The 19899-nt window shown below is 37.3% G+C and overlaps 1 protein-coding gene across 1 annotated transcript; it reads left to right on the forward strand.

The window, feature by feature from the left end:
• The first annotated feature begins 2367 nt into the window (after positions 1–2367).
• On the forward strand, positions 2368–16341 carry LOC129757535 (uncharacterized). Its single transcript, XM_055754804.1, has 2 exons — positions 2368–4494; positions 14761–16341. Exons 1-2 carry the CDS (start codon positions 2614–2616, stop codon positions 15931–15933), a joined length of 3054 nt encoding a protein of 1017 aa, XP_055610779.1. The 5' UTR covers positions 2368–2613; the 3' UTR covers positions 15934–16341.
• The last annotated feature ends 3558 nt before the right edge of the window (positions 16342–19899 follow it).

Below are 19899 nucleotides of genomic sequence, written 5' to 3' on the forward strand. Positions count from 1 at the left end.
TTCAGGTGTCAATTTTTGGTTCGTGATCCAAAAGCAGGGTCGTCCATGATAGTTGTTCACTGTATTATCGTGATTATGCATCGAATTGAGATAAAAATCATCAAATGAGGGTTGTGAGATATGAGCAATTGATTCCAAGCAGCAAATTCCAGGTCATGGGTCGACAAAAGGGGTCGACTATATTGACTGCTTTCATGTTACTGACGTTATTATTCATATGATTTTATTAATCGGTATAGCGCACGGCACCCTTCCAAATAAACGAATTTCAAATCAAAATCATATGATTTTAATAGAAAACATCGCACAAGGAAGTTTGGACGTGAAAATGGTTTCATTATCGAATTTTGGGTCATGGGACGGTAAAAGAGGTCGTCCGCATTGATAGTTCAGTGTTTTGTGCAATAATTTTGTGGGAGGCAGTCAATTAGTACTTGGTTTCAAATTTCAGTGCGAAGGTCAAGAAGAGAAGTCATGACGTGATTTTGCAACCGATTGTGAAGAAAAGACTTTTTAATAAATTTGATTAAAAAGCCAATCAATCTCTTGATTTTAATTTAGAGTAGAAGGACAAGAAAAGTTGCGACTTTATATATGTATGTACTATTGAATGATTTATCCAATAACGTCAAAAAATGTACCGGATTCAATATTGTAAACTCATCATGACAAATGAATGATTGAAAGCGAAACCTAGTGTAGGGATTAAAGCTTGTATAAATATAACTTAAATAGAATTAGTATGTAAAATTTGAAGAATGGCAACACTAGTCGCAAAGAGCAGATTGAGGTTCTCGAGAGTCAGGAACATTCGTTTGGTCTCAGCAACGGTCGTACGGGATCAGCTAGTATGTTCATAAAATATCAACTACACGCAATATCGACTTTGCTACAGGACTCTGTAATCAAATGGATCCTTAAAACCAAAAGGTTTTATTCGAGCCGTGTCAAGTAAACAAATGTAATCAAACATTAATATTTAGACTAAATTGTGTCTTTTCAAACGCTAAAATGAGAAATTCTGTGAACAAATTATTTATCCGATGATGTCGTAAACTATCTCTGTAAAAATTTATTCTATTACGCAATGTTTCGTATCAAAATAATTTCACGCATTGAGATTGAAAGCCAATCGAAAATTGCTCACACACTAAGCCCCATGTATAGACTGTAACAAACGAAGGAAATTGACTTCTTTTATTCGTAACTGTTGGAAAATTCGAGCTCAGGTCTCAATTAGAAAAGCAGTTCAATTTTGGTGATCGATTTTGTCAATATCAGACTATGTAGACAAATATCACCATTAGGAAGCCATTTGGGAGGGTCCGTCATCGATGAACAAAATAGTTAGAAGAATGCCGTTGAAAAGCACCATCGTTCAATCTCCCATTATCTTGAAACACGCGGTAACGGAAGAAATTCAAACAAACGCGAAATTAATCATCAATGGAGCCAGCCAGGTTGTATGGGATGATGGGTGGTGCTGCTGTTTCCTTCATTCATCAAACCAATGATCTGCGAAATCATCATTAAATATTTTTACCGATACTGTCTGTTAGCAAACAAGACACATGAGTTCGGTTTGTTGTGGGCTTTTTGTTTTCGCCTCTCCAAAATAGCTCATTTTCGATGGTAAATTATCCGTCCGGTCCGGCATTGGCCAGCAGGTGTTATGCTGATGGATCAAGAAAATTCAACGACAATCAACGGTCAAAGAGAAGGCTGGCTTTTTTTTCTTCAATAGATACGCTTTCGGTGGAAAAATATTTGAGCAGCTTTTATGAGTGGATCTAATCGGGCAGTGAAAAACGATCATCGGATGGCGGATGGCTGAACGAAGACGATGTGGATTTACCGGCTTTTTTCGGTGTGTGTTTGGTTTGGGGTGGAAAATCTGCGCGGAAGATATAGGCACTTTCGCTCTCGTTGGGATTTGAATCCGCTGCTTCTGCTGACGATAAGCAATTTCTCACACGAGTTGAGAAAGTGTTTTTATTTTCGGTTTTAAGCCACCGAATCGGTTTGTTTAGATGTGGAAAAGGAAAACAAAACAACACACCGTTAGTAGTTTTTCCGCTGGATCGGAGTAGGTTCTCATTTTCCTACCGGCTAGATTGCGAGAAATGAGTGGTTTGCTGAGATTTATTGTTTGGTTGGCTGGATCATTGAGAAATTCAAATGAGAGTAAAATTGGAGCAACAACGTGATCAAGGCCGATTTGTTTGTTGCTCAGCTGAGCTTATCTTTGTACTCCCAAATTTTTCCTTGGGTTTCGTGGTCGTTGAGGGTGAATAAAAGTCTATATAAATCAGTGCGGAAACTATACGGAAGACGGTAGTGTTTTGTTGGTTTTTCGGTTGACATGATCGTTGAATAGCGCGCGGTTTAGTTTTTTTCGGATTATTTTTTCGAGTGTTTTTTGACAGCGCGGAGTCTGGGAGGAAACGTTATGAATAAGTTGTGCATCTCGTTGGGATAATTCGGTTCAACAAACTTCAATGTAAAGAGATTATCATTGATCGATGAGCGTGAAAGTTCAAACTGATTGTGTGCAGTGCATTAATTTAATGGAAAATTAATTTTCCTGTGGCAGGGGTTGAAGCGTAATGAAAGATGGTTCCGAGGAGTTTGCTGCAGAGATATCTGCCTTATACAATAATAACGGCAATATTTCTAATGTTGGACGGTAGCACAAGTGCCTATGTGGACAAAACGTTGGTGGTTATGCCGAAAGGCCCGAGGACTTTGCAAATGTTGGGCTCGATGAATCCCAATCTGTTACACACGATTAGTGACGTTTTAAAACCTGTGCCCACGGATATAGTACAGATCCCGGTACCCTATTACCCTAGCTTTCGGCGACTTCTTCCATCTAGAAAAATTCATCCTTCAGCAAAGGCCGCCATCTACCATACGTACTACAAGAAGCAGTTTCATCCATCTGGAAAATACCACTTCAACATAAGAAATACCAAACCTGGACCTTATGACACACCATTTGTTCCGGTCATGAAACCCAGCCCCATCAATCCATTACACGTTGACACAACACCAGAGTACAAATTCACCCCGATCAACGTCCTTCCACCGGATCCACCTTCCTTCGACACAGTTCGCAACTACGTTCAAAAGCTGAAAGCCAAGCAGAAAGCATTCTTCGAAAACGAAGGACAAGACTTCAGCTACCAGATTCCGAGCACCCCCAAACACAATCCGTTCCCTAACAATCAAGGATCCAGGGTCTTCCACAAAATCCCAGTACACCACAAACCAGATCAGGAGTACGCCTTCTCGTCACACCCCAACGAACTTTCCTATGTGGATCAGGGAGACCTTAGCATTCGACCTAGCGATCACCATTACTCCAACGGACAAGAGGAAGGCCACGAATACGTAATCCCACCGAAAATCGAACTTCAGGAGATAATCAGCCCAGAAGATGCTCATTTCGTCCAGGAAGGCGACCAATTAGTACTAAAAGCAAGATACCCGGTGATCTCCGACCAGCGGAACATTCCACCGAAAGCTTTCGGATTCTCCGAGAGAGAAGGTTCCAACTCCACTTCAAACAAATATAAAAACAAACGATACCAAAACAACAATCGTGCTCCCAGAGGACGCGAAATTGAGGCTGACTTTTACGATTCGGACGAAGGTCGGCGGAAGTTTGCCGAACAAGACTTTGACGATGTAGCCGAGGAAGAACTCGACGAAGAATTCGTCCCAAAAAAAACCTACACCCAGGTACGACACACGGACACAGTTCGTCACGAGAGACCCCCGGAAGACGAACCCCGAGCCAAAGAGAAAGTTACCGTCTCCAAGGTCAACATTGTGTACTCCGAGAAAGGTAAAGAGGCCGAAAGCTTCGACCACGGCGCCGAACGTAACTACGGTGAGTTCCACTCCGAATCGGAGCCAAAACAAAAACATCGCAAGAAACGAGATGTCTCCGACACCCCCGAAGAAGAATATTCCTTCGAAGAAGACTCAAACAGTCCAGAAAACGAGCTAGACTACGAAATGTTACCAGAACCTTCGGCTTTGAACAACGACTCAGCAGAGCCCCTCCAGTACACCCAAGCGCTGGTGTTCCAGAACGATACCGATATCATGCTGCTACCCATACCGGAAGCACTAGTAGATCCACGTGAACTTCACGGTCAGGAGCTACTAAACTTCCTGGATGAAGCCATCAACAATTCCACTCAATACCTGCCTTTGGAAGAAAACAAAATCCCAGCATCAATCAGTCCGGAAATCAAACGACTCAAAGGTCAAGATCTGATCAACTATCTGGACAAGGCGATCAAAAGTTCCAATCAGTACCTGTTGGATAAGGCCGAGGTAGGTGGTGCGGGTCCGGAAGATGTGTTCGAACAGATTAATGCGCCGCAGCTTGGCGACCCTTCACAAAACAGTGGAACAGCTGCAAATAAAATTTCATCGCGCGCGGATCACGAGGAAATTGAAATTATTACGGGATCACCAAAGGTAAGGGCAATGTTAGACAATAACCTGGGCATCCATTGAAATCCTGATTTGTGTAATCATTTTAAAGACAAAGATTCCTGCACAATTACTATCAATCAACTTCTCTATAAAACTTCTAACATACCACTTCGTGTCGTGTGAACTTTAAGCCAGCATTGGAAAACATAAAATGCCTCACTGAATTTAAGTGCTGCAAAAAAGCGCCTGAATTTATACTTAGTGACACGAAATCCACGAGAATAGTCAACTTTCTTCTTAAAGTCCAGCTTAGAATTAAACAGTCAACAATGTTCTTAATTGTTGTCTTAACACTAAATGAACTTACAGTTACTTTATGGGGGGAGGGGTTGTTCAACCCCCCCCCCCCCCCTGGCTGCAAAATACTGTTACAAAATATCCGCAAATGCTCGAAATTCTATAGAAACTTAAACTTTTCCTAGTAGATGTGTTTTAAAATTTTCATTTTTATTGGGCAAAAAAGTTTATTTATCACTTAAAGGCTCAAGATTGAAAAATACATTGTGAATATGTAGCCAATCCCAGGTTCCGTTCATTTGACCTCTGAACAAAATTGATGGCCTCGGTCAATCACGGAGTAGCAACCATTGGCGATGTGGAACTTGTTCTACTTTGCCACGCCTGCGATCTTGGAATCCGAAATGCTTTAATCGTATTTAAACCAAATTTAAAAATCAATCACACACAAACTTTCAAATTCTTCATCCAGACATCTTGAGTAGCATTTCGGGTTCAATGATTCAAGGTGGATGTGAGTAGTCAATCAAGCTAAGCTAAGCTAAGCTAAAGGCTCAAGATTGAAAAATAATTGAGTCCACCAAACTCAAGCAGCTATAACTTGCAATTCCCTGGACTTAAATATTTTTGTGGAGTTATTTAGAGTGTTGACTTTGAATTTTCTACTATACATTTGAGCTAGTCAATGAAATGTAGGCACAACTTTTTTGATACGTCAATAATTTCCTTCATATGCCTGAATTTACATGAGCAAATGGTATAACATTTTGTAATTGCTTCGAATTCTAAGCTTCAAAATTCTTCTTATAATTTATTTTTTTAAGAAATATTTTTTGCTGACATCATACATTTATTGTCTTCACCTTGCAGTTTCTTTTTTATTCGCTCTGATAGAAAAAAGAAACAGAATCCTTCAACTATATTCGTACGGAATTATGTGATTTGCAATTTACTTTATTTTCAGAAATATTAACCATGTTTAATGGATTAACTGATATTGGTCAATCTAAGAAGTGACCAATGTGAGAGATTTTTTTTCCAGTAGGCACTTTAGAAACGTATGACTTCACATGACAGTATAACTTTCTAATCTTTCTTTTTGATAAAGTCATTAATATTTCACAAAACAAATTCAATCGAAATTTACAAAAAGTGTTGAAGCTGCATGAAATCCATTTTTAATGAAGTTTCGGGCAACGGAGATTTCCTCATAAGAATTTTTTTTGTATTCCAAAATATTTTCAAAATCCAAGGAAAATCATCTATTTAGAATCAGGAAAAAATATTCTAATAAAACTTTACTTTAAGAGTAAAAAGTTAATACGTATCCCAAATTCAAATATAAATTAGAACTTTGAACATTGTTTTTTTCCTTTGGTTTTTTTTTTGTTTGGTTTATAGAGAACTTTTACAAAGTTATATCAGATGTCTAAAGAGTAAAGCTAAACTCTCTCCAAAATCTAATGCAGGATTGCAAAATAAGAACTGAAGTTCTGAAACACAGTAAAGATTCTCTTGCACGAATTTATCTCACCCTCAATTTGCATCATTCAATTATGAATTATGAAACTCCAAGTTAACCTATATTATGAAATTCGAAATAATAATTAAAAAATTAAAATTTTCTAATTCTAAATTTTCTGTCTCAGACTGAAATCGCCGAGAAACTTTTTTACCAATAGAAATTTAAATTTTAGATCCAATTTAATTTAATTTTGTTTTAAATCTATCACATCAAAAGTCATATTATGGATGACCTTAAAAAATGCAAGTACTGTCAAACAGAAATCGAATACAAAAGAATTTCTAATTTCAAGTTGATGCACAAGAGATTCCAGCAATCATAAATTCAAAAGAAATATGTGTTTGTAAGTTTTTCGTTCCTTATGAGTTTTTGAAGCCAAAAAGGATTAAAAAGTATTTATAAAAGCTGTTTCAGTATGTAGGAATTCGTGATTTGGAGATTTAAATTCATATCCAGATCTCAAAATCTATATTCACAATTAAATATAACACTAGAAAACAAAATTCACATTTTTCGAGGTGCGAAGAATTTGAAAACTGATTTTGACTTATTTAGGTACACTGAATACAAATTTGTATTTTTCTATCAGCTTTTGTTTCCGGTATAACTTTTGAAAATACAAGGAAGAAAATCATTGAAAAAATTGTTGCACTTTTGTGCAAAAGTGTAAAATTTCAAAAAGATTGAGAAAATATTTTAACTTGATGATCAACTTTCCTGAAGACTGAGGGTAATTTACCGTGAGTTCTGGGCAAAAAATAATAAAAGTAAATCTGATTCCCCGTTTTATAAAATATAAGAATTTTGAAAACATTCTAAACCAAAATCAATCTTGAGTTTTTTTTTAATGCACAAGCGAAGATGCTTTGCAGCCTTCAACAATGTTGTGAAATAGATAAAAAAAATTAGTACCAAATACTTAACTAAACAAACCTTCCGTTTGTAATGTTAGGAATAGTTGTTATGTTATCTTTTCAATTTTCAAAAAAAATAATATTAAATTTAACTTTCAAATCGTTGTATCTACGAAACCAAATAATCTAGTTAAAATCTGTATTTTTTTTTCCGGGAATTTTACACTGTGTAGCATTCTTCCCTATAATCTGTATCGTTGAATGAATAAAAGATAATAAATAGAATCAAAATAATTTTTTGATGTTCATGTAGGTTAGATACTTCATCAGTTATCATTAATCGATTCAACACTTAACTGATTAGTTTACAAATTACTCAAAGTCACAAAAATAGAAGTGATACACGCAAAAATTTTCCAAAATGTCTTAATTTTTCCCTTGGAAATTGGACTGTTCCGTTATCAGTCGACTATTTTCTTCAGCAACAAGGCAATCTATCAAGATATTTGGAAGATCTTATAGTGATTTTTGACTAACACTGCTGGATTTCAGCTTATCCACACAATAATATTGAAATTTCAAGATACAATCCAGTTTAAGGTTCGGTACTCTGCATTTGAAAGTTCGTCTATATATAGACCCCTCACTAAAGAACAGTATTAACTATTAGAATTAATTCTTCATTTCATGATTTTTATTATTATAGTTAAAAATCATTTAAAAAAATTTGGATAATGTGTATGTACACCTACATGAAAAAAAAAAACAATTTTTCACTTTCTTTATAATTTTTTTGTTGTAAGTTTGTAACGATTTCATTCGTTTCGGTACAATGAAAATTGAAAATTGTGTATGATAACTTGAAATTCAAGAGTAAATGAACTTAAATTAATTTCCAGAAACTTCATACTTCAGAAACTGATTTTGATAATCTAATTTTCTACTAAATTTATATTTAGAGTGTTATTTTTTATACTTATTTAAAAATCAAAACCAAAATTTTCAACGAGAGTTATATTTCAAAATTTAAAAAAATAATACGAAATTTCTAAATCACGATTCAGTAAAATACCCCAATGAAAAATATAATAACCCTTAGTTATGCTTGTTAATTAGTTTATTGGCCATATCTGTGAAAAGTGAAATACTTCAAAAAAATAATACATAAAATTCATAGCAATAATGAACGAACACTCATATCCAATGTTTGCTTTTTCAAACGTACAGTTGCAAAATGAGAATCATTAAAATTTGTTTTGAGTCTAGCTCTGATATTCAGAAACCTGTAAAAAAGGAAGATAACTTGAAGAATTTTATTTTACATTTGGTATAATTGTGTATTATTATCATTTGCAAAATGACATTTATAACGAGAAATTCTTTAAAGAGCTTTTTAAGAGACAATTTTAAACTATCAGATATACAAACTACGACAATTTTTTTTTTCATCAACATTTTTTCGCAGCGAATATTATAGATTATTATACATTTGCTGGTTGTATAAGAAAAGGATGTAAACATTGTGTAGATGGATCTTGAAATGGGTATACATATGGAGAAAATTTGCTAAAAGTTTTGATTATTCTTCTCTCATTTAATGTTTTTCGAAATACATCTGATTTTGTTCGGTGAAATTAAAGCAAAGGAGGAAGAGCAGTATGCAGCTTACATTGTAGACTCATTTGCAACTGATCCTGCTACCCCCGTCACCCCTCCTTCTCCTCCTTTCGCTCTCACAAAATGATCGTTTTCTCACCAGATATTAACTTTCCTTCAAATCGACTGATTTTTGAAAATTGGGAAATTACCCTCCCCCCCCCCCCGTCCCCTCCAAGACCCAACTCTAGGAACGCCCCTGATTGCATTGCATTGAAGATTTTTTGGGTTGGTTTTGGTTGCTACTCCGTGATTGATCGAGGCCATCAATGTTGTGCAAGGCCCAATAGAATACAGCTTGGGATCAGCAATTCATTCTCAATGCACAAAACCGATGCTCTCCCTTTGGGAATGATCAATAACGGCGCCGGCCACGTGCAAGTAGTCAATGGTGATAAAAGAAAGGAATGTTAGTAAGATACTCAGATACTCAACAGGCTCTAAGTGTTACCTTTTGTTCCCACATATTCCAATTTTAAAACATCGAGAAACACAGTTTAAAGTATTGAATTTCAAATGAAAAGGAATGTTTTGATTATGTAGCTACATCTAGTTTGGCGTAAACTTACATCAATGATTATTCCATAAGGTCTTCGAAAAATTATGGCTTCAGGCGTTTTTGTCTTTTCCTTGTGTAATTGTGTGTCAAATGTGATGTTTTGTTCATAAAATTTACACAAAAGAATTAATAGTGTATGTGGATCAACCATGGGGAGTTTTTCCAAGAAAAAAAAACATTGAAAGGTTGATATCATTTGCTACAGATCTCATATAAGATTAACAAATCTCGCGTGAGCTTTCATTACGTCGTATGAACCATCTTAGAAAGTCACGGAAAACTGCTGCAAAAGTTATCAAAACAACTTTAAAATTTGTATTTCACATATAGAATATGTTGTCCAGACTACAAATATTTTTTACGGGAAGAAGTTGTGACTAGTTTATGTCAGTTTATGTATTTTTTCGTAATAAAACTGTTTTTTTTTTACATTTTGTTTCATACGACGTAATGAAAGCTCACGCGAGAGATGTTGTTCTTATTTATGCACACTCAGAGGAAATCTTATTATAAATTTCATAAGATACATCTTATGAACCACTTTTTTGCGTCCAAACTAATTTTTCATAAGAGTCTTATGAAATTCTTTCAATTTTCATACGATGTTCTTATGAAAAATAGAAGAAACGGCATTGTGAAAAAATGATGAACACATTCATTCATAGCATCAGTTTTTTTTCATCATCTAACAGTACGAAGCAATCGCCAGTTCATACACAGAAAAAAAATCTGAATCCTTAACAACACTGAAATTGAAAACCTGTATCATTACATGACGTGCAACGCGATTTATTGATGTAAATTTACAAATTAAAAAAAGTTGAATCCTTAACAGCACTGAATTCGTATGACACAAATACATACGGAACGCGATTATTTGATGTAAATTTACATTACATATGATGTAAATAAAAAGAAGCATCACATACGACGGAATTTTCAGTGCGAATTAAATATTACACGTCATTAATATTTTACATGTCTTAAAATTGTACACGTCTTTTTAAGTTTACAGACGTGGAATATTCAACTCGCACTGAAAATCCCATCATATGTGATGCTTCGTTTTTGTTACATCATATGTGATGTAATGGAAATAGAAATTTCTTAAAGTTACACGACATGGAATGTGATGAGGACATTGAATTTCAATTTAATAGGATTAGACAAAAATAAACAAAGTGTCAAGTCAAAGTCGTGCAACAAAAAGTATTTTTTAAGCAGTTTTCCCGCGATTAAAGTTCCCAGAGATCTTCGTGAAGCTGGAAGCGGTTCTGGAAGCAGAAGTTATTCAACTTTGGATCCGGTCTTCGAGAAAAAATAAAAGTGTAAATGTGACTCCTAAAATAAAAAATTGTGAGATTAAAAAAAACATTGTAACCAAATGAAATAAATTAGTTACGAAAAGGTTTTATTTTTACTATGACATGAGATAATATCATTATTGAATCATAAATACCAATAAATAAAACAAAACAGATTCCAATTGAAAAGTTTTTCTTCCAATATTCAGTGGTTTTATAATTTACATCATTTTTATTTTACATGTTGCCATATTTTACATCATTTTTTATTTTACACGTTGCAACATTTCACTGGCGTGTAATTTCCAACTAGCACTGAAAACTCCGGCATATATGATGCTTCTTTTTATTTACATCACATGTGATGTGATTTTACAGATTTTTTTCGTTGTGTGTAGTTATTATAGTTTTCCTTCAATGTTAAATGTTATTGTTATCTCCGGAATGGTAAGTTCGATTTGATGTTTTTGGTGTGAACGTTGAATATATTAGTAAACTAAAATACATTATTTGTTTACTTTTCAGCAAGCTGATCGGCAAAAAACGAAAGGTCGAAGATTAAGATGCGGCAAAAAAAAACTTTGATGGAGCCGTCTGTTGATCCGCTGCTGATGGTGACCATGAAGAATTTAATTTTGAACAAATTTTGCAAACAATAAAGTGAATGTTTTCAGCATGAAATATCGAGAATTTTTCTTATTAGAAAGTGATTTACTGTTTCCATAAGAATCTCTTATGAAAAGCAACAACCTCTCATTGAAGTAGGCGTTCATCTTCAGAATTCATTCGCGTCATAAGACAATCTTATGAATTTCATTAATTTTTCTTATGGCGCCACTTCATAAGAGAATCTTATGGCATACATAATAGTATTTTTCTGAGTGCATATAAGAAACATTTTAAAATGACAATAAAAGATCATTTGGCATCATTTTCATCAGTTTTTCAAACAAAGTTAAGTTTTTTTTTCAAAAATAAAGCATAAATGTTTCATACATTTTCCTAGAAAATTTCAAATCTATAACTTATATCAGCTTCCGAATATAGCCAATAAGGAGTGTATTAGAAAAACATACAACACTTTGTTTCGTGAATAACTTTTGAATGCATGCATTAAAATTGATGAAGTTTTCTGTGAAGTAATGTAATGTTTACATGTGCAAATTTTTGTGACATTCTTTCAAGTGGTTTTTAAGATATCGTCCAATGAAGAGACTTTACTTTTTGGGCGCCATATGCGCCATCTATAATGTTTGCTATGAACCACCCTTTTTCCAAATCAAGGCTTTGTATTATTACTTTTTCGTTGTTTTCTGAGGCTTGATTTTCGGAATCACCCAGTACTTTTAATTTGATCGATGTTATGACAATTTTATCAGATTCTCCTTCTCCAAAACAAGAACAACATATTTGACTTATAATCAATCCACCTCTGTTATTGAGTATTTGCGTTGTGTACAGGTTACACTTTGCGCGGGAGGTCTTCTCGACCGCAGTTGCTTGGGGAGTCCATAGTCCATAGGGAGTCGTCGCCGGATCTCGCGGATGGTGTCATTGTCTGCGGTCACCAGTGAGCCGAGATAGACAAAGTCTTCGACTATCTCCAGCTCCAGGACAAGCCATGTGGTCTACTCCACCGCCGCAGATGATCTGCGAACTATATCAATGTCGTCCACAAATAGCAGATATGTTGACTGGATCTGTTGAAAACCGTGCCCCGCATTTTGCCCACCGCTCGTTGAATAACACCTTCTAGCGCCACTTTGCACATCATGCAGGATAAACCATCGCCTTGTCGAAGCCCCCTACACGATTCGAATGAACTCGATAATTCACCCGAGATCCGCACACAGCTTAAATCAGTATTATCAGCTTCCCGGAAAAGCCGTTGATCTTCCATAGCTCGTCACGGTAGATCCTGTCGTATGCGGTTTTCAAGTCGATGAGTAGATAGTGCGTAGGGACTTGGTGTTTACGGCATTTTTGAAGGATTTGCCGTTATGTGAAGATATGGTACGTTGTTGACCGTCGTTCCATGAAGCCGGCCTGATGATTTCCCACGAATCTGTTTGCTTGTGGCGTTAGATGGCAGAGTACGATTTGGGACGTACTTTGTAGACGGCATTTAGGACAGTGATCGCTAGGTAGTTTTCACAGTCCAATTTGTTGCTCTTCTTGTAGATTTGACGTATTACCACCTCCTTTCACTCCTCTGGTAGCTGTTCTGTGTCCCAGATACGGATCATCAACCGGTGTAGGCAATCGACAAACTTGTCCGGGCCCATTTTGATGAGTTCAGCTGCGATGCCATCCTTCCAGCCGACTTGTTTCTATCAGCTGGCGAACGGCTTGCTTAAATTCACTCATCGTTGGGAGTGGCCCCTCTACGTCGTTGGCTACGCCGGCTATGTACCTTCCCCCACCGTCTTGATCACCTTCTTGATCGCTGCGTCTTACGCTGTCGATGACTTTCCACATTTCGACGGTTGCCTCTACTGCCGCCCGCGCGGCATTCTCTTCGTGCATCAATCCACTACACTTCTCGTCGAACTAGTCGTTCCGTCGAGTTCGTTCCACATGGCCGATGACGTTCTCCGCAACACTGTGCTTTGAGCGATTGCGCGTAGTGTGCCGCGACTTCAGGTTGCTTCAGTCGTGCGATATTCAACCAAGGCGGGTGTTGGTATCGTATGTTGTTCAGTACGGAGAGTTTTGGGCGCATTTTCACCTTCACCAGATAACGGTCTGAGTCGATGTTGGCACCTCGACAGGATTTGACGTCGATGGTGTCCGAGAAGCGTCGTCTGTTTATCAAAACGTGGTCGATCTGTGATTGCGTTTGGTACGGTGATCTCCACGTGTACTCAGGAAGGCGATGCTGGAAAAAGGTACTACGTACGGTCATTCATTTGGAGGAGGTGAAATCTGTTAGTCTTAGGACGTGTGCGTTAGTCAGCTGGTGCGCACTGGACCTTCCAATTGTCGGTTTGAATTCCTCCTCCAGGCCGACCAAATGCCTGTTGAAATCCCCAATGACGATCTTGATATCATGTTTTGGGCAGCGGTCGTATTCACGCTCCAGCTGCGCGTAGAATTGGTCTCTGTCGTCACGGAACTTCCGAGGTGAGGGCTGTGCACGTTGATGATGCTGATGTTGAAGAACTGGCTCTTGATTATATTAACCAGCACATTCGTCAATAGATCGGCCACTATCCGATCACGCGCTTTCTCATCTTCCCTATCACTACAAAAGCTGTTCCAAGCTCGTGTGTGTTGCCGCAGCTAGATGGCACGACCATCTGGGTACGTTCGTACCGTGGAGCCCTTTCAGCATACCTCCTGCATAGCTACGATGTCGAAATTGCGGCTCTTCAATTCGTTGGAGAGCACGTGGGTACTGCCCACAAAATTTAGAGATCGGCAGTTCTATGTTCCAAGTTTCCAATCGCTAGTCCCTTTTTGTCGCCTGGGTCTTTGCCGATTTCCATCCAAAATATTTGCTGTTGCTGTTTTATGTCCCGAACATCACCAGGACATTGTTGCACTCCACACGCCCCTGACATAGAGAACAGACGCGTACGGAGCCCCCTCTCTCAGTCTGCATGCGACCAAAGCATCCACCGGGGTTGAGTACCCGATCTCCGCTAAGGTTGCTCGCACCCTAGCTAGCACCACGGGGAACTAGAGAATCAGCGTTGTTAGAAAAGAGGTGATATAACCACTGCCCGAAGTTTGAGTGCATGGGGTCTCGAGTTGCCCATTGTCTACTGTTTGCCAGCCAAACTTGGACTAAACAATGCCATTTGATAAAACAATCGTTAGATTTAAGACATAGTTGAAAGTTGATTTATATTTGATCCCAAATTTGGACACAAATAGCTTCACAGTAAAATTTCATGGAAAGTTGAACAGCAGTGGATATTACTATAGAATAACGAAGTTGGTTTAGATGTCTTATGTCTTCATTATTATGTATTGGTCTGGTATCGAATACGTTTACAATCTGATTGTGATTTTTTTATTTCCACGTTCAAGTATCAGAATCATTTTCGGATTTGTTTTGAAAATTATAATAACAGTATTTTAATGTTATATTCTATTGTTTTCTTTTAGTCCACCCGTAGAAAGATCCTGCGCTACACCAAGGGCTACGTGCTGCCGGAGGCACCGGAATTCCAGGTGGTGCGATTTGTCCGACCTTTCGGGAAATTTCTCCAACGCCACCATGCAATAAAGACCGATGACGAGGAACACACAACAAGCGAGGAACAGCAGCAACAAAATCCTAAAGCACTGACAGCCGAAGAGCTGGAGGCTTTCTTGAACAAACTTTCTGCCAATTTGACGGAGAACGAGATAAGACGGACGGATTTTTTGAATTTAACGCCGTATTTGGATAGAGCTTATCATTACGTAGATATCGATACGGCACTGAAGGTAGCGGACAACGTTACGAGTCACATTGAGGAGTTCATCAGGGTTAGGAATGCCAAGAGACAGAATGAGAGTGCTGCGAGAGATCTGTCCGAGGATGAGTTCGTGCCTATTCGAAGAGGAGACATGGATGCTGCCAGTTTACAGTATGTACCCTCGAAGAGGACGGAATTCGTTGGGGTTCCCAAGGATGCTTACAAGAATGCTAACAACCAGCAGTCCAATCCATCGGTGGTGGTTTACAATGATGTGATTCAACATATCAAAAACCATTTGGGGACGGCTTCGAAGGATGGGAATCTGCTGATGATTGCCGTTCCCAGGAGCCTTGATGGTGAGGCGGAAACGCAAGGGGCTCAGCGAAGACAGGATGATGGGTTCAGTAGTTTTGGAGGGTCCCATTTGGTGTCTTTACCCATTTTTGACATCAGCAAATTTTATCCTTCTTTGGGGGGAATTGAGTTTGGGGCGGAATCTAAGATCAAAGCTAAACGAGTTATTGAGGAGGAAGCCGAGCGGGTGGTTGAGAAAAATCATCGCCCTCCTTATGTTGTTCGGGATGATATAGCGGATGCCTTCCAGGAGGTTCGATATAAGCCGACTCGCTACAATCAGCTGTCAGCGATTAAGCCTTACTCAGTGAATGAAAAGCTGAAAGATATTCCACAGCCTGCATTTAAGAGACCTGGTCCACCATACGTGGACCTACCGATGACGTCACAGGACAGCAGTCCCCGGCCGAAGGCAGCTGCGCCCATAAAACAACGGAGAAACCGGAAACCTCCACGATCGAGGCATCGGAAGCGAGCACCACCTGTGATTCGAAAGAAAATTCGTATAATCAAACGGTGATCCCCCGTTCATTGACCAACTGAACTCTAACTCTAAACTTTTACACGCTGAGAAGAAAAAAGATTTCACCCCACGAAGCCCAACGCGGAGGTGACCTACCGAAATGCAAGAAAAGACCTCAAGCTAGTTTTCTTCACCAAAAAAAAAAAAAAAACCAGAGAGCACCGCCACCCGGCTGTTGGTGTATTATGGTAATTGCATGTATCTGCGCACATTGCACATGCCTTCTGCTAGACATAATCAAAAGGGTTGCAATTTTCGGTTTCCGCCCCCCTCCATCATCAGTTGTTATATTTATTACCTACTTTTCCATACATTCTCCTCCCATAACTAAAGACTTACCCGGCTAGATGATTGGGCAGAAAAGCCGCAAACAAACGAATGAACCTCTGCTAGGAGATTTTTAATTTTAAGGCCAATAAACACAAGTAGGAACAATTAAATTAGGTTTTGTTTGTTATTGTTGTTGAAGTTAGACCGACTGTCAGATAGAAGCGCGCGAATGCACGAAAGATGTAAAAACCGTGCCCGACCACATGGTTTTATGCATTTTCCAATGACTTACGACGGTTGATGAACTTAGTAGATGACTTCCTTGGCTTTTTGCTTTCTCAGATCCATCCAGCTCCAATTCGATCTCTATACGCGATCATCCCTCATTTGTAACTGAGGTTTAATTATAATTTTTTAATGAAATATGATATAATATTAATGCTGATAACATCCAGACCCATTGATTTAATGGGGGTAAATATTTGAATGGAATAACATGTGAACAGATGTGGGCAGATCGTCGTTTGATATACCTTCCATCGAGAGAATTATCATTGTAGATCAGTGCTGATGCTGAGGAACTCCAAACAATACCCCATCCCATGTTGGTTATATTCATTTCAATTAGTTTGCGGAAAAATGGCGCAACCCTTTTTTCTTTCATTCAAACATACATTATTTTTGCAACTCACTGACACAGAAAAACGGCACAGCACAGATTTTCGCGACTGCCTACCTAATTGTTAGTTGTTTGCGATATCTGAAAATCTTTGCGCGACATTGTAATTGATGACATAACTCTCGAAGGTAGGCGCGATGACAGGTGATTATTATCAAACGCTTGTACGCTCATCTAGACAAATGCAAAATGTCGTCATCACTGTTACATTTCACAGCATTCTTCTGGCTTTTTTTTGCCTTGTTGTTTTACTTCTTTCACTTTCGAAGCGTCAAAGGTAAGTGCTCTAGGAAAAAGTATTTTTTCCGGTTTGTTTTCAGTTATAAAATCTAAATATATTCAAAACAATTCAAATTTGTCAGATTTTTTTTATTATCAGCTGTTCTAATATCATCTCAAATTGAGATTGAAAAATATCGTTTAGAAATAAATCCGTCATTTAAATTTCCGAAGGTCCTTTCATCAGTAAGGTTTTGTAAAATATGTAAATGAAGGGTGTTAGCACTGACATGACACTTAGAACAAAAATTCAATCATTTTCTGTTTAATTTTTTTTCGTCAGATTATGCAGGTGGCAAACCTGAAAATTTTGACAAAAAACGCCCTGTAGGAAAAATGTACCTGTTTAGCCCAATTTTATCGTAGAAATTGCCTGTTTTTGTTTTAAAGTTGGGTGGCATTTCCTAACTGGGATAGTATTTCTTCAAATCGATCGATGCGCACTCTGGAATCGACATTGCGTACTGTTGGAAAAATTATCCAGAAAACGAAATCGAGTGTCCAGTCAGTATGGTCAATGGTGTTAGTTTTTAAATGCAAGGCCGTGCCGACGGCGGGGAGGGGGGAGGGGATTTAGGGGTTAACCCCCCCCCCCCCCTCCCTTATGGCGATTTTTTCCTTGAGGAGACATTTCATTTTACGACACTACATAAATATATGCCATTCACCAATTGGAACTAATTTTTAATTGTCAATTTCACTTTGCAATTCAATCAACCCTTTGTCTAAACATGCCATACAAAAACCCTACCTTTAGAATGGGTTTAAGAACTGTAACTAAACAAGTTCAGAGTTTAAAACCAACCATTTTAACTTCAAAAGTAATTCATCCAAATTTAATTTATTTACACAAACAAGTTGCAAGCCATGTATCAGGTGTTTAGCACGCACTATGGTCAACAGAATAAGCAAAACAAAATTTAAAACCTAGTATCCTCTACTGTGCTTGTGATATAGCTCAGTTGGCAAGTCTGTTGTCTCCTGAGCCGATGTCCGCGAGTTCGAGCCCAAGAGTAAACATCGAACACAGTTGTACCGGATAAGTTTTTAAATAACGATCCGCCAACTGTAACGTTGATAAAGTCGCGAATGCCATAATGATGGTAAAACGACTATAATCGAAAACAAAAAACAAAGCATCCTCTATTTCATTGCTACAAACAAAAAATCGCGATGATATGAAATATTCCTCAAGAAACCAGTTTCAGTCTCAATTTTATTTTGTGTTTCTTGTTCTTCTAAACGCTCAACATCACATTGAAAAACGTTTTGATAAATTTTACGAGACCACAAAATTTATATTCTTCTTAGGTGTAAAGAATTTATATTGGACTATTTTGACTAATTTTAGTTCCCTGGATCTAAATATAAAATTTTACTATCAGCTTTTGTTTTTTAAAAAACTTTTGAAAATATTTAAAAAAAATTTCAACATATTTCTGTATTTTTTTGACAAAACCTAAAAAAATCAACATTTTAAAATAAAGGTTTTAAATCGATTATCAACTTTCCCCAAGATTTCAAGTTATTTTGAGATCTGGAAAAAAAATATGAAGGTTTTGTAGTGGATTACTTTTACTTATTTTTTAAGAAGATTTTAACCAAATTGAATTTTAGATATTTTTAAAGCAAAAATCCAATCGTTTTTCAGATTTGAACAAATTAAGTATAATAGGTACGATTTTTTAAACTTTAATCAGTAATATCAGAAATACTTGTAAAGATACATATGTATGTACATATCTATCCAAATTTTCAAAAACTGCAGAATTTAACTGTTTTAGATCATGCATCTTTAAAATGTTATTCCTTAATTGAATAAAATAGTAATATACTAATTTTAGTAATTCAGAGTAAGATTTTTCTTTAACGTAGATTTGTTATTTAATCAGTTACCAATGATTGATTTCACTTAAAACTGATCAAACTGGCAGGGGTTAAGCGTAAGGCCCGGCAATTCGGATTTGGAAAAGCGGAAGCCTAACTGAATATTTTTCCAGAATTTTATACTAATTAAACTTGAAAAAAAAATTTAATTTGATTTTTTTTAATAAACGATTTCACCAATTTACACGAGTTTTCCCTTGATCAAATTTTGACCGTATCACCCTTTAAATCTACCAGATCAATCATTAAATCATAGTCACCAAAATGCTGCTTCCTTGAGTTATCAATTGAATTCTATTAATAAGTTTTTAAAATTGTTAGATGAGTTTATTAATAAAAATCCATGTAAATGTTAAAACACTTATCTTTTTATCTGCATGTTTTATATTAATCTATATATATAAAAATGAATTTCTGTCTGTCTGTCTGTCTGTCTGTCTGTCTGTCTTTCTGTCAGTTCCCTATAGACTCAGAAACTACTGAACCGATTTACGTGAAACTTGGCAGGTGGGGGTATTGGAGGCCGGGGAAGGTTCCTATTATAGTTTGGGACCCCTCCCTCTAACAGGAAGGGGGGGAGGGGCCTTCCAAACAAAAGACTGCATAACTCGAGAACCAATCAAGCAAATGTTATCAAATTTGGCCTGGGATGGTATTTGGGAACGGAGAATATTTCAATGAATATTAGGTACCCCTCCCTCCTCTCAGTGGGGTGATAGAAAGAGGGGGGAGGGGGGCTACCTTAAAATTTTTCATATAACTCGAAAACTAATCAAGATTCTGGAACCAAATTTGGCATGGGAAGGTATTTTGATACGAAAAATATGTCAATGATTATTTGAGACCAC

The sequence above is a fragment of the Uranotaenia lowii genome, chromosome 3 (genome assembly GCF_029784155.1).
Source record: "Uranotaenia lowii strain MFRU-FL chromosome 3, ASM2978415v1, whole genome shotgun sequence".
In the NCBI taxonomy this organism is placed as follows: domain Eukaryota; kingdom Metazoa; phylum Arthropoda; class Insecta; order Diptera; family Culicidae; genus Uranotaenia; species Uranotaenia lowii.